The sequence below is a fragment of the Sinocyclocheilus anshuiensis genome, unplaced genomic scaffold (genome assembly GCF_001515605.1).
Source record: "Sinocyclocheilus anshuiensis isolate Anshui unplaced genomic scaffold, SAMN03320099.WGS_v1.1 scaffold447, whole genome shotgun sequence".
NCBI classification, from domain to species: Eukaryota; Metazoa; Chordata; class Actinopteri; order Cypriniformes; family Cyprinidae; genus Sinocyclocheilus; species Sinocyclocheilus anshuiensis.
In genome coordinates this window covers 4949440-4965959 of record NW_015552615.1, presented here as the reverse complement: position 1 = coordinate 4965959, position 16520 = coordinate 4949440, and the positions used below count along the sequence as shown (strand labels likewise).

General features: G+C 35.7%; 2 protein-coding genes across 2 annotated transcripts in view; both read right to left on the bottom strand.

Annotated features, from left to right (window-relative positions):
• Window positions 1-2461, bottom strand: part of LOC107666088 (rho-related GTP-binding protein RhoA-D-like) — a 15292-nt gene extending 12831 nt beyond the window's left edge. Inside the window, exon 1 of the mRNA XM_016457198.1 lies at window positions 2302-2461. The gene's annotated coding sequence lies outside the window, so the exon portion shown is untranslated. The remainder of the gene's footprint in view (window positions 1-2301) is intronic.
• Window positions 2462-5248: 2787 nt separating this feature from the next.
• The window catches only part of LOC107666087 (protein phosphatase 1H-like), a 19067-nt gene continuing 7795 nt past the window's right edge, over window positions 5249-16520 (bottom strand). Inside the window, exons 2-10 of the mRNA XM_016457197.1 lie at window positions 15605-15722; window positions 10228-10554; window positions 9359-9471; window positions 8695-8779; window positions 8424-8542; window positions 8241-8304; window positions 7804-7911; window positions 7439-7590; window positions 5249-6538 (exon numbers count right to left, since the gene is read on the bottom strand). Coding sequence (XP_016312683.1) covers window positions 6391-6538; window positions 7439-7590; window positions 7804-7911; window positions 8241-8304; window positions 8424-8542; window positions 8695-8779; window positions 9359-9471; window positions 10228-10554; window positions 15605-15722 — 1234 coding nt within the window. The 3' untranslated portion in view covers window positions 5249-6390. The remainder of the gene's footprint in view (window positions 6539-7438; window positions 7591-7803; window positions 7912-8240; window positions 8305-8423; window positions 8543-8694; window positions 8780-9358; window positions 9472-10227; window positions 10555-15604; window positions 15723-16520) is intronic.

Below are 16520 nucleotides of genomic sequence, written 5' to 3'. Positions count from 1 at the left end.
AGACAATAATAATGATAATAATCATTACAACAGCTCTGTTTTAATACATTTATTATAACATTCACACAGTGTTCAAATTGGGATCTGTAATATATTCTAATGTTTTAAAAGAATTCTCTTCTGCTCAGCAAGGCTGCCTTTATTTGTACAGTAAAAAATACATGCCTGATTCAAGTCTCAAAAATGGCCAAAAAATATTATTTTACTAACTTATTATTAATTTTAAGTTAAATTGTGCTTTGTTGGTATAATGTCTGCTAGAATGTTAAAAAATGTTCAGTGTTAAGTAAATATTTTTAAATTGTTGTTTTTTAATTGATTTTTTATTTGAAAAGCAGGACAAAACAGTAAAAAGCACATTTTGGCAATTTAACTAATGCAATGGTGAAAAAAAAATGGCAAAATAGGCCTACATGGGGGAAAAATGTGAAAAACCGTGTTCGGTATTCAGCCCAGTGTTTCATTTTGTTTGGCTTCGGGCAAGAATTTTCATTTCGGTGCATCCCTATTGTTAATAGCCTTGTAATTCTACTTGTGGCCGACATTATGTCGTACATATCTGTCCTACATGTCTAAAAGTATTTTAAACTACATTTTTCTAAAAGACTTGTTCAGCTTAGTTTGTAGTCATAAAACCTGGATAAGAAGAATTAGGCATTTTTGAGCCATGTGTTCTTGGTTTTTGAATAGCATTTTTCGTTTTATTTCTAATTTAAGGTGTTGATAAGATTTTGACCTTTTGTCCTACAACATTAATTACAAAAAGTCAAACCATAAACATCAATTTTGAAGCAGTCCAATTTATTTTTTAAGTTGCTAACAAGTTAATTAAAGACTATAACACAAGGATGGGGGTTTACATGCTTGACTCGGACAATCATTTCATATAGCAACTTGTTAGCAACTTAAGTTTAAAAAATAAAAAAACAATATGTGATTCTTGTATGAAACAAAACCTAAAAGTCTCTTCAGGTAATGTAAACCCCAGGTTTTATTAATAAATCAAAAAACGCTTTTCAAAACATCCATTGAATTTTCCAAGTAACCCATATTAAAATGGTGTTAATGGAGTTGCTTCTGGGTACGCAAAATGGACTTTATGCGTTACAAAAAAGAAAAAATATTTGAAAAATATTTGAAAAATTAAAATAAATAGTAAAAATGATGACCAGTACAGAATTTCGAACAAAAACGTCCTGATGTTGAAACAAGAGTTAATTCCCATGTTAACCATTATAAATATCTTATTATTCATAAAGTGAGATTATAACCCTCTCTATCTGCTCAAAGAATTGTTTTCCATGAATTTTCCAGTTGTGATGACTTGATTATTAAGGATTATTAAAATCATTATATAGAGATCCCAATCAGAAGAGAAGCAAAAGCCTTTTACAGTCAAAGAAATACTGAGCATAACTAGGAAAAATGATTGACTATTAGAAATTTCCATAGTCGTTTACAATTTTATTAATTTCCATGAGAAATCTCCCATGCCTGGAAAATGTAACTTTTGACTTTCCCTGACATTTCTAGGTTTTCCAGAACCATAGGAACACTGTCAATTCTGACGCAGACAACAGTTTTCCCTTATATCATATAAAATACTGAAATCTGTGTATGAAATGTCGCTCAAGGCTATCTGAATGAGCGTAAAATGGCCTACAACAGCTCAAGGATTAAAGATCAGGCCTTTCTTAAGTCTTATCCAAGCATTTGGTTGCCACAGAACACAGCCTTTGGCCAAAGGCACATTTTGAGAAGGCAGTGCTATAAGACAAGCCGACATGTCATCTTGACAGACTCCTCGGTGGAACAACAGGTTAGTTAGTCGCTCGGCTGGGTTTAGGGGAAAAGTTTTGCACACAACTGAAGCGCTGTCGACTGCAACGCCCTTGTGTGACTGAAGGAAACTAATGTACTCACGACTAGAAACGGCACGTCGAACAGCGAGCAAACAATTAATTAGTTCGCAGTATATCGAAGAATAACCAAAACTCGCGCGGAGCTTTATGATCCGCAAATGTGTTTTGTATCATTTTTAATACCTCTATAACTCACTACAGAACTGTGAATGGGAATTCTCACTGTTGTCACACTGCCTGGTCGGTTTAAACTATAAATCTGACATAATTCCCACATAACGCGAACCATTAAAACCATCAACGAGCTCGTTTAAGAACTAACAGCCACCACCTAACGTTACTTTCCCCACACCGCCTTAGCAAACTTGTTTTCTACCAACATTCCTAAAGTCCGACATGTCAAATAAGATGCCATGTATGCAAATGTAAACATAAATACCTTATTTCCTCGCGGGGTTCAAATTCCCTGTCGATCTCGTGTCAAAATTTTAGGCGCAATGTGGAGAAATTTCACGCGATTATTGCTAAGAGACGAGGCTCGACTCACAGAAGACCCGCCCGCTGTAATGGGAATCGCACATATGAGTGTTGTTGACCGGCGGAGGAGAGGAGGCGGTTCGCCGCTGAGGAGGAGCACTGCGGTCCCTCCCTCCGCCACCGATAATAATGACATCATTCTGATCGCTGTGGACAGCCATACACCACACACACACCACTAAATCACACTGCTCTTTAGCCTGGTTCCTATTCTATATGTGACCCTGGACCACAAAACCAGTCGTAAGGGTCAATAAGCTTTCCATTGATGCATAACTAGGAAAAATGATTGACTATTAGAAATTTCCATAGTCGTTTACAATTTTATTAATTTCCATGAGAAATCTCCCATGCCTGGAAAATGTAACTTTTGACTTTCCCTGACATTTCTAGGTTTTCCAGAACCATAGGAACACTGTCAATTCTGACGCAGACAACAGTTTTCCCTTATATCATATAAAATACTGAAATCTGTGTATGAAATGTCGCTCAAGGCTATCTGAATGAGCGTAAAATGGCCTACAACAGCTCAAGGATTAAAGATCAGGCCTTTCTTAAGTCTTATCCAAGCATTTGGTTGCCACAGAACACAGCCTTTGGCCAAAGGCACATTTTGAGAAGGCAGTGCTATAAGACAAGCCGACATGTCATCTTGACAGACTCCTCGGTGGAACAACAGGTTAGTTAGTCGCTCGGCTGGGTTTAGGGGAAAAGTTTTGCACACAACTGAAGCGCTGTCGACTGCAACGCCCTTGTGTGACTGAAGGAAACTAATGTACTCACGACTAGAAACGGCACGTCGAACAGCGAGCAAACAATTAATTAGTTCGCAGTATATCGAAGAATAACCAAAACTCGCGCGGAGCTTTATGATCCGCAAATGTGTTTTGTATCATTTTTAATACCTCTATAACTCACTACAGAACTGTGAATGGGAATTCTCACTGTTGTCACACTGCCTGGTCGGTTTAAACTATAAATCTGACATAATTCCCACATAACGCGAACCATTAAAACCATCAACGAGCTCGTTTAAGAACTAACAGCCACCACCTAACGTTACTTTCCCCACACCGCCTTAGCAAACTTGTTTTCTACCAACATTCCTAAAGTCCGACATGTCAAATAAGATGCCATGTATGCAAATGTAAACATAAATACCTTATTTCCTCGCGGGGTTCAAATTCCCTGTCGATCTCGTGTCAAAATTTTAGGCGCAATGTGGAGAAATTTCACGCGATTATTGCTAAGAGACGAGGCTCGACTCACAGAAGACCCGCCCGCTGTAATGGGAATCGCACATATGAGTGTTGTTGACCGGCGGAGGAGAGGAGGCGGTTCGCCGCTGAGGAGGAGCACTGCGGTCCCTCCCTCCGCCACCGATAATAATGACATCATTCTGATCGCTGTGGACAGCCATACACCACACACACACCACTAAATCACACTGCTCTTTAGCCTGGTTCCTATTCTATATGTGACCCTGGACCACAAAACCAGTCGTAAGGGTCAATAAGCTTTCCATTGATGTATGGTTTGTTATGATAGGACTATATTTGGCCGAGATACAACTATTTGAAAATCTGGAATCTGAGGGTGCAAAAAAACAAATCTAAATATTGAGAAAATCGCCTTTAAAGTTGTCCAAATTAAGTTCTTAGCGATGCATATTACTAATCAAAAATTAGTTTTGATATGTTTATGGTAGGAAATTTACAAAATATCTTCATGAATCGATAATTTTGACCCATACAATGTATTTTTGGCTATTGCTACAAATATACCCATGCTACTTATGACACATATCAGCACTTTTTGTAATAAAATCAAGCTGACATGCATTCAGACAAGGTCTATACAATTAGGATAAAATGTTGTCGTCTTATGAATATTTTTCATAAAAGCAATGCAAAGTTGTTACGTGTTTTAAATGCATGTATTTAATATTATTAATGAAATATTTCTTAGTCAAAACTTGGTTTTATAATTTTATGTATGTTATGTATGCTGTTTTATTGGATTATTTGTCAGTTTCATAATTGTTTCACTGTTTATATTGTGCACAAAAGTCTATAATAGGCTACTATTCAAAAGTTTGGGGTTAGTAAGATTTTTTTGTTTTAATGAAATATTTTTATTCAGCAAGGATGCATTAGATTGATCAAAGGTGACAGAAAATACTTATATAATGTTTACAAAATACTTCTATTTCATAATATTTCTACTTCAATTCAGCTTTACCATTACAGGAATAAATTACATTTTAAAATAAATAATATTAATAATATTTCACAATATTACCCTTTTTCAAAAATATGTTTTATTAGCCTTCAGTAGGTCTCAATGATTTAATATCTGTTTTTACTTTGTATTTTTGATTAATATGAACAGCTACACTCTCAGAAAAAAAGTACAAACACTGTTACTGGGGCAGTATCTTTTCAAAAGGTAGGCTACATTTGGTAACTTACTTAATCCTAAATGGTGCATATTGGTACCTTACAGGTACACATTAGTACCTAAAGTATACATAATAGTACTAAATAGTACATATAAGTACCTTTTGAAAGGGTACCACCCTTGTGACAGCTGGTTGTATGTTTTTTTCTCTCCCTCTCTCTGAGAGTGTGCACATAGTGGCTGTTTTTATGTTTTTTTTATATGACGGATCACTATATTGAACAGCATATATCATAATCCTTATTATAGTCTTTATACGTATCTATTAATTGCTTCTAAATACAAGCTACTGTGCACAAAAATGAGTGACACAAAAACAAAAGTAACACTAATTTCTCATGCACAATAAAGCAAATGAATGTAGCACAAAAAATAACAACATAGCCATTATAAAAAGGATAGATTTATTTCGAATTAGTCGCATAATTTGCAAAGAGTAATCCTTTGACAATGAATCATCATTCGAAAGGCAGAAATCAATATATATTTACTATATACTTCACAGACACAACACTGACATCAAGTAAAGGAAATCAGGTACATTCAAGGTGTACAAAAAGACCGATGACTGATGAAACTAATTCCAGGTTTCTCAGTTTCAGGTTTGGATCTAAATAGTTGTTGGATTTGAGATTCTTTACTGACACGGTTTTAGACCAAATTAGGTTTTATCTACAGCAAAATAAACAGGTCATTCAGCTACGATGTTCAAATCTACAGCAGTTCAAGCAATCAGTTCGGTTGTGAATGGAAAGCCTGGTGCACGTCAATGACTTACGCTGTACTAGATGTTTTGGGTTATTTGTACATGGCCTTTTGAAGGTCTAGGGAAAATGAGCCTAGTTCTACAGAGCTATATTTAATACTAGTTCCAGAATATAGACAGTTGCATTGCCTCCATGTAAAAGGATGCCTGTTTGAACCCGAAACAGCTGAAATTAACAAAAAACTCAGCATTCACAGGAAATGCCCATCGTTTTTTGTTGTTGATTGCATCTTGCTATAGAAACCTTAACCTCAGTCGAAAGACGCATTCTTTGAAGACAGTAAGAGAACAGTTAGGAAATATAACCAGCAGTTTAAATTACAGCTCAAATGAATTCTGCTACATATAAAGTGCTTCGGTTTTTATTTCTCATGCCGTCAGGGCTTTGATTTTTTAGCAGTATTGGCTTATTCCTTTTGCCACACTGAGATTGAGATTCAAACGGCCCACCGATGTTAAAGAATACTCATGAGTTACAAGCCCTACCGTCCCGTACTGACTTGCAGAGGTGCGTTCGACAAATCAGAAAGGAAATAAAGAGCGAGAGGAATGGCACTTGATGATGTCACCTCACACCTGACATGGGCTTGACGATATTCATGGTATGACTCGGAGGAGAAGAAGGAGGACAAGGGGAAGTTGCATTTAACGTCTCTCGTATCCGAGCCATCTGACGGATTGAAAATGGATTTCCTAGCCCTTTCTCTGGGATGGAGCCAGGGACGTGTCCTGGTGTGCTTGTCCAGTGAAGGTGGACCAACCTGGTCATGTTTCTAACTCTGCCCCGGCCAATGGAATGACAAACACGGTGATGTCATCACCGGAGCCAAGTCTCTCATTGGGCAGCCGCCAGCCTCGCTCCTTCAGGACTCCACGTGAGCGCATCAGCAGGTCTTGTGCTGCTAAAGTGTACCTTTAAAAACATGAAATGACAAACACGGCATCAGCATTTGAACATTAAAGTAAATGCAAAATAACAATTGAGGGCCTTGGTGACGACAAACTGTACACTGACATCTACTGGTCCAACTACTACAACACACTCGATTCAGCCAATTATCAACTTATTTATTTAGCTTTCCTAACTATGCATAATTATATAAACTAACATTCAACATTTTTTTAAATTTTTAAGAAATTAATACTTTTATTCAGCAAGGATGCACTGATCAAAAGTGACAGAAAAGACATTTATAATGTTACACAAGATTCTATATATGTATGTATATAGGCTTTACATTTTATTATATTGTATCTTATTATATGTAACAATTCTTTTGTATTATATAATTATATTGTATCTAATAAAATATACATAAAAATAAATATATAATACAAATAATATATATAAAACAATTAAGAATAAATAAATCAAAATTTATTCATCCAAAAATTTTGGGGAAAAAATTGATCATGGTTTCCACAAAAATATTAAGCAGCACAACAGCATTGATAATAATTCAGCACAAATCTGCATATTAGAATGATTTCTAAATGATTGTGTGAAACTGCTGAAAATTCAGCTTTGCCATAACTTACAATTACTTTTTAAAATCTTAAATATTATAACAAAATATTAAATATTATTTTAAACTGCAATAACATTTCACAATATTACTGTTTTTACTGTATTTCTGATCAAATAAAAGCTGCATTGGTAAGCATAAGAGACTTTAAAGACAAAAAAAATCTACCAAACTCAAACTTTTGAACAGTAGTTAGTGTTGTTACATTTTATTATTTGCATTTAGAAAATTTTCGTGAATGTGTGGGTAAAATGTGTGCTGTCCATTATGTGATCAGGTCAGCTTACCTCAAGGGATCATTGGGCTCACGACTAGACAAGAAAGTCGATACTGCATCGGCAACATCTCTGTCAGTTGTAACGTCCCATAGTCCATCACTACCCATGATCAGGACATCATCAGACCCATGTTTGTGCTCAGAGATCTTGTACACCTTGACCTGGGCATGAGATTATATTATTTTGATGCTGTTATGCTTCATATGCCATATACTTTTAATTTACACAAAAACAGGTTTAAAATAACATCTAATAAAACTTCTTGGGTGAACTGTCCATTTCAATCAAGAAGTGACTTAATAACTAGTAGCTAAATGACTATTTGAATGAGTAAATAAATGGCCTTGCCTATAAATATCTAATAATGTACTCACTTCTGGGCAGCAGGATAGGAAAGGTTTGATATGAATGTTGGAGTTGTACACTTTCAAGTCGTGATCCCCTAAACCGCGCGTTACTCCAATAGTAGCCATGACTCGAGCCTAAGAGCACACAAACACACACTCACAGCTGGAGATTCATGTGCCATTAGTGCAAAAAGATTCTTTTATATTCATGCAAACTTTATCAAACAAGACATTATTCTGGCCTACAACTGGCAGAACATTTTAGCAATTCCCATTTGCAACACCTCACTACTCCTGCTTTGTAATAAATAGCTGTGAAAACTGAGCGGAAAAAAGCTTCAGACACCTTCATCAGATTATATGTTAGGTCTGTAACAAATGTTACCGCTATGCAGCTTTAAATAAAATCCATTTACAGCACCTGGACCTTTTGAAGTTAAAAAGAAGCAGAATGATTCGCTTACCTTTTTCCCTTCCCCATAAATCAGCGGGAACTTGAGATCGTCTTCTACAATTGTCTTATATGCCCTGAATTAATAACAGGTAATGCTAATGAATGCAATAAAACCAAAGACTTCAACTTTTATATATATGTAAATAAAATAACAATACTGTATGTTATAAAATTAAGCCTGCTTTAGAATTACCAGCCAGTCATTGTGTGGTCTCTAAAAAGCATCTTCTTGCCGAGTTCACTGTGTTGGATACGTCTGGGGAATTCAATATGCGTAAACTCATTCCCAAGCAGCTCAGGTTTGAGGAAGCCCTAGACAAAAACAGCACAAACGCAATGGAAGGGTTACAGAATGGAAGATCTAATAGAAATGGAGCAGACACAGTAAATGAATGAACAGGGTTTAGAATGAAGCTAGAAATGGAATGGGAATTATATTAGGACAATAACACCAGATGACTCACCAGGTACTGTAGCCGCTGTCTTTCACTTTCTGGTGTGAATTCATTGGACACTGGGATGACCTCATTGTTTCGGACAATTATGGCTCTGTGGGGAAATTACATTGGGAATTTTACAAGTGTTTCTAAGCAGCAGTTTATAAAAGACTGGATGATACAGTCAAAAGCAAGTTATATATGCTATTTACAGTTCTATACAGTACCTACTGCAGTCATTTTCTCATTTATTGCTAAAATCCCCAAGATTATCATTATGGGTAACTGTCACAGTAATTGAGTCATTTGGCCAACATCTTTGCAAAATTAACATGGAATGTACTGTTGCAATAACAGTAAAGCAGAAGACACATTGTCTCCTTAGAGACATATTTATGTCATCTTTTCATTTCAGGCAACAACAGTTTCCTCCATATTTCATTAGACAGACATTTCAGTGTTTACTGAGGCAAGTATAATACAATATCCTTTTGTAACAAAAATACCTCACACTCAATAAACTCTTATGATATACAAGTTCACAGTTTAGAATTTGCATCTTGATAAGATTATTGTCGATTATGATCGACATTCAACCTCATTTATTTTGTATACTAAGCTTTTTAACTAAAATATAAAGACCTTTTAGATTGCTAATGTAACATGCACATTTAAGGATAAGTCCTCCTACCTGCTGTCTCCAGCATTTGCTACATAGAGTTTCCCCAACAAGTGAATTACAATCAAGGCACAACAGCCGCCAGAGATGCTGTAAGATTCTTTCTCCTTCTCTATCAGGTCGTCCTATAGAGTGGGACACACAGACACAGACTCAGTTTTCTCTTCTGTTTGCTCACATCTGCACAACATTCAGCAAAATCACAATATGAATTCTATGTATAATGCCCAGTCTTGATGTTTAAACATCTGTGCCAGTAATATACAGATGGTAGGTCCAAAATACCTATGTAACATGAATTCATGTTTAAAATGTTAGTTAAATGTCTTAAAACTAAATCGAATGTTCATTGGCTGTGAACTGTGTGAGCTGTCCAATAGCATTTTTAACTCAACTGGCAAAGAGGTAAAGAAACATAGCTGGCAAATGCTTTAGAATTATGCACTTTAAATGTTGCACTTAAAATTATATACCAATTTATTATTTGCCGCATCTAACAACATGACTTCATGAATTCAATACATTATTTTTTTTACTAATAAATAATTAAATAGTTTTAAATATTTAAACAATGATTAATTTTTACATTAGCATTTGTAATTTTTTTAAAATACATTGATAATTTATTTTATTATTTCAATGACACTAAATGCATTATAAATGTTGCACAATTATATATCAATTTATTATTTCTTACATTTAATAACACTTAAACATGAATTAAATAATTGTTTCAAATGTTAATTTAAAAAATGATTAATTTATTTATTTGCAATTGTATTTTTGAATAAATTGATAATTTCTTTATTTAATTTTGAATTGGTACACCTAGTCCTCCATAAAAACATCCACAGGCTTCTCTTATCTTTTACAGTTCTCACCATCTGTCTGAAGGCGGTCTCTATGATCCCCATCACCAGGCTCTCCACACTGATGTCTTTCTCCATGTGGAACCGCGGCTCATCCAGGAGCCCATCCTGCTCCTCTCCATCTAGGCAGGCCCCTTTCTTCGCCTCAGCCTGGAAGGGGCTCCCGTTCTTGGCCAGACAGATAGGTGGAGGGTTGTTTTGATTTTCGAGAAGATGAGCCACATCACAAAGCCGATCACGGATGATAAGTTGGAGAAGTTTGGATGCCATGAGAGCAGCACCAGAGCCGGCGTGTCCATCAAACACTCCCCAGAAGTGCATGGGAATGCCTGTGGTGTCCTGAAGGGATGAGAAAGAGGACAAGGTGTGTCATTTCTGCACCATTAGTGGCATGAAACAGAATTGCACACTATGTCATTGTTCAAATAAACAGGAAACTTGTCTCATGCGATTGGGTATATTATATTAAACATTTAATAATAATATAACAAATATAACAACAACAATCATTTAAAAAATGTATATATAATTTAATATAATACACCCATCTGGATAAGTTTGGGACTGGCCTACCTGATTGACTGATTCATTGATTGATCGATTATGTATTTATAAGTAACAATTTATATAAACTATATAAAAATATAATATATATAAAATTGAATGAAATTATATAAATTATAATATAAGTAAATGTATGTAAATAAAAAACAAAACAAAATTAATTTAGTCAGAATACGTAAATGACTATCAGGTAGCCTATCCCAAACTTATGCAATTGGGTACATTATATTAAATATTTGATTATTTGAACAATTTATCTAGAATGAATGAATTTATTTAGTTATTTATTTGATTGATTGTTTATATAATTGATTATTATTAGTAATGATTTATATAAATATATAAAATATAATATATATAATTTAATATATAAAAATATACAATATATATTATAAATATGATATAATATAATATAAAAATATATATGCAAGTAAAAAAATATATAATAATTATTATTATTATTATTTAGTCAGAATTACTTTTGAAAATATGCATTTTATTTTTATGCTTTTTAAGATGCTTCATAATGTTGTAGTTACAATTTCTACCAGTAGGGGGCTAATTGGATCATGCTAACTAGCTGAACCTTGACCTCTTGCTTCAAACAAACCACAATGTTTACACTCTTTAGGAGCTCAAAATACCAGTGGTTTACTTATAGCTGTCCTACAGCTGGAATAGGATAAAGTATTGTAAAAAATAAATAAATAAATAAATAAAAACGACACGCTTCCTCTTTAATAATTTGCCATAGCAAAAGCTAGTAGTAGCTAGTAGCAATTTAGAAAATGTTAGAAAAAAAATATATATATATTTTGACACAATAGACCAATCAGTATCAAAAAGCAAAGCAAGATGGCACAATAACATGTAAAGCCTTTTCAAAACCACAGGGGGGCATCAGGACCCATTCCATAGCTTTTCTAGAAACACTCTCCAATCTCAATTTCCTGTCATTACCTGTTGACTAGATTAACTCAGAGAGTTTACACTCGCTCAGTCATGTAAGATTGACAGCCAGCTGGGAAGGCCTGTGGCAGCAGCAAACGTTTGTGGCTGGATCTCTGATTCTAAAGAGCAAGAGGTCCAAGTCAAGTGAATATGTGGCCTTGCTATCCTTTTATCGGCCTGTTTGTCTGTATATAGACTCTTGCAGACAGGCAGTGCAGCAGATGATAGGATGATGTAATTGATTTAGAGGAGTTGAGAGGGGTATTAAGTGGGGGAGGGCAACATCACGTGATGCAAGCAGAAGCGACGGGAAGAGAGGAGAGAGGTCAGTGTCCTGGTTAACAACCTCGTGTGAGTAAACACTGCAGGAGATTACCAGTCCATTTCTGATTGTTGGAAACTACCTGCGATTCTGCAAATGAGATCTCGTCAATGAACTCAGCTATTTCTCGTACGCATTAATGAGATTAAATAGAGAGCAAATGTCTTCGCAACCATAACACAACATGATAGATAATAAAAGTCCCTGGCAACCATACAGCATCATGCTCAGAACACATTAGCAACACCCAAAATCCAGTTCTATACCTTTTACTGTCAACAAAACCAAATACAGATCAACCATTGCCTCATTTTTAAGTTATCCTGTGCAATTTTACTAGTATATTAGATACTTGAACATAAGTGAGAAAGGTCAAAGTGGTCCTATTACTTGATTTAGTTTTTTTGGGGTGTATTAAAATAGGTTTTCGTGCTCAGCTGTTCCATAAACAGATTATTTTTCATGTTTAACATTATTGCAGCACCCAGTCGGTCTCAAACACACCAATTACTTCTTGTTTCGATGAAGCCCCTCCCTCCGAAATAAGAAATTTGTTCTGAGAGGTTAGCTGGCCCAGTTCGTTGTGATTGGCTAACCGCTTAGAGTGAGTTCTGTAAATGTCGCACCCTTATGGAGCCACACATGACATGCAGGGGGAAAAAAGTGAATCATGCGCACAATTTACTAATTTGTTCCCTCGATTTACTAAAATGTGCGCACAATTTACTAATTAGTTTCCTTGTTTTAAAGGGGTCATATGATGCTTTTTTAAAGATCATGTTTGAGACTTTAGTCTTTGCAACTTCAGGGATCTTATCTATGCACAATCAGCTTGTAACACTCCAAAGAGAAAGGAAAACTTGAAATCGCATCATATGACCCCTTTAAGTAAATTGTGCCCACAAAATAATAATGTGTGCCCTCGTTTTAAGTAAACCATGTGCTCGATATAATTCGTTCCCTCGAATCGTGCTCACGAAATAATAATTAATTTCTACTTCCTGTCTGCATTTTCATAAACCGATGTAGATACCTCTCACTTAAAATGATTCTATGCAATTATGCGATTCCAACAAATTATTTTGTGCACATGATTTACTGAATTAATAAATGAGGGAATGAATTATTAAATCGTGTGCACAATTTAGTAAACTGAAGGAAACTTATTAGTAAACCGAGGGAAAGAATTAGTAAATTGTCCGCACGATTTAGTAAACTGAGGGAGCGAATTAGTAAATCATGCGTACAATTGACTTTTTTTTCCTGCATGTCACGTGTGGGGCTCCGTACACCCAAGCGTGATGCTCACGACCTGCAAAGTAAAACCAAAACATTTCGATCGCCATCTGGTTGCTGACTGCAGTATAGATCATAAACCCCGCCCTCTCCATGTAAACGAATGGGACGTTAGCCAAACTAAATCACCAAATTACACTTCAATTAAATTTTTCCCAAAGATGGTTTCGGTCATTTTTGGTGGTTCTTGCCATACTAAAAAATAAGTTCAAGTGTTCGTTTTTCTAACCAGTTTGCTTTTAGTTAGTTATTTAATGGCGTAAAAATGGGGTGTGGTGTCATGATTTGTGGGTGGGACTTTGATACTGCGGCTCCACCTCACGATCACTAATGTGCAGAGTCAGGCTCCAAATGCCGTCATTTTTGCAAGATAACAGCGGCCATACTGAGATGTTTTGCCTTCAGTGTTCGTCCACCTTAGGAAGGCCAAACAAAGGGGTTTTGGTGAACAAACAGCGTCTCTTCGACATGGCGACAACACGCTACTAAAGCAGCTCTTCTTCGTTGTCTTCTCTAGCGAAGCTTGACCTGGCCTCACCCCATTTTTTGCAAAGTGCGCTGTAGTCTGAATGAGCCGTTCGTTGTAGTTCTTCAAAAGTGTTTACTGTTAAAGAGAATATCTCTTAGAATGAACTTTGAGCTTTGTAACATTGCAGATCTTTTTTATTCTCAAACAGCAACATTACACACTAACTAAAGTTTAAAAAAAGAGAAAACACATAATAGGACCCTTTTAAGAGAGAGGAATGTAACAGGGAGGATTTCGTCAGATCGCACAATACCAAAGCCTCTGAACAGATGCCACAATCCTCCTTATTCAATTGTCAATGCAATATTATCTAAGAGGACGTTTTCCACTTTTTCACTGGATTACATGTTATTATGGGGTAAGACGGACGTAAGGGTCAGACTGCGGATGAGGATCAGAGAGATCAGTCTTATGCCCACATACAAACACAAACACACTTTGAAGGTCACAAGTCCAGGATTGGTGAAAACACTGCCTATACCACATCACATGATCAAAACTCTCACAAGGAAAAAAAGAAGTTTCACTTCAACATACTTGCTGTGACAAAAAAGGCCTTTTGAATGTCAGCTTGTACTGGAAACTTCAGCTTCATTTATATCATTCTAGATCAACAATTATGCAATGAAGCACGAGATGCTGTTCTATATTTTGATGTAGTTTTGAATGATTGAGTTTCCCATGATAGCTATGAGCAGGGTACTGACCAATCAGCAACTAGAACCAGAACTATAAATTTTATAACCTATTAAGGCACAAAACACAAACTCCACTTATGCAACTGAGTTAGCTGATGTTTATTGGTGGATTGGTGCATTTCTATGGAAGCCCGTTTCTGCCACTGAATAAAAAATAAAAAGGTAATTGCGACTTTTTATCTCACAATTCTGACATTTTTTTCTCAGAAATGCATGATGTAAATATAAACTTGCTAAAGTCAGAATTGCGAGATATAAACTTGCAATTCTACCATTTTTCTTGCAATTGTGAATTTATATCTCACAATTCTGATTTATTTTCTCATAACTGTGAGATATAAACTCGCAATTATGAGTTATAAAGTCCAATTCTGAGGTAAAAAGGGACTATTTTCTTACAAATGCTAGTTTATAACATGCAATTCTGACTTATGAAGAATAACTCAGAATTATGAGTTTATATCACTCAATTTTAAGAAAAAAGTCAGAATTGTGAGATGTAAACTCGCAATTGCGAGAATAAAAGTCTGAATTGTCAGTATGCTTGTTGAAAGCTATTTTACCTTTCATAATGATCACCAAGGGGTTCGGTTCAAAATTGAACATTGGTCAATTTCAAGAACTTTATTGTTCTGTAATGTAGTTTCAAAATGCCAGGCCTTTCAAGTCTATCTGGATTTTCTTTCAATTTAGATTAGGTTTCAACAACAGATGCCTGTGCTCAATGGGATCTCCAGGATCAGTGAGTTCAGTGCTCCGTCAGCAAGCTAAATCTTTCATAATCTTACCTGAGACCAGTTTTGCCCAGTTCAGTTGATCCACAACAGTTCCATTAAAAAGCAGATTAGGGATCTTTTTTTATAGATGTTTCAGTGGATTCATAAATATTGATACCAAGAATTGAAGCGCCATGAAGACTCGCATTACCATTGATTTCAATAGAGTTTGGCGTTAGCAATATTTTCATGCAAACAACATTCTACATCCTGCATTGGTCTTTTCAGGATGTAGTGTCTAAAACTTACTTACCCCACTGTCCTCCAGTAACATGGAGCAGCGCTGCTGCTTACTACTCATCTTCCTGATGTACAGCAGCTCACAGGAAGCCTGGTCTTCATTCAGCATGCTCTTCCCAGCATTAATCACCCTGAAAGAGAGACCAAATCACTTAATCATTTATTAAAAAACAGTAATATTGTGAAATATTATTACAATTTAAAGTAACTACTTTCTATTTGAGTATATTTTAAAATGTAATTTATTCCTTTGATGCAAAGCTGAATTTTCAGCATCATTACTCCAGTCTTTAGTGTCACACGATCCTTCAGAAATCAGTCTAATATGCTGCTCAAGAAACATTTCTTATTATTATCAGTATTGAAAACAGTTGTGCTGCTTAATTTCTTTTCGAAACCATTATACTTTTTTCAGGATTTTTTGATGAATAGAAAGTTCAAAAGAACAGCATTTATTTATATATTATTTTTCATTATGCTAAGTTGGAAAGAGTTATCTTTAAAGGGTTAGTTCACCCAAAAATGAAAATTAGGCTGCGTTTTACTCACCCCCGAGGCATCCTAGGTGTATGTGACTTTCTTCTTTCAGACGAATCCAGTCGGAGTTATATTAAAAATTGTCTTTGATCTTTCAAGCTGTTTAATGCCACTCAGCGGGTGTTGCATTGCTTCAGTCCAAAAGAACTTAAATAAAAAGCGCCCATCCATAAAAAAAGTGTCTCACACGGCTCCAGGGGGTGAACAAAGGCCTTCTGTAGCGAATCGATGCGTTTTTGTAAGAAAAATATCCATATTCAAAACGTAATAATCACTTTAATGTAGCTTGCGCCAACAGTTGTACACAGAAGCAGTTCCGGGAGCATGACGTATGAGGTCAGCGTTGCGCATGCACCGGTGAGTCTCGTGAAAACCAACGTTTGTTTACAGGA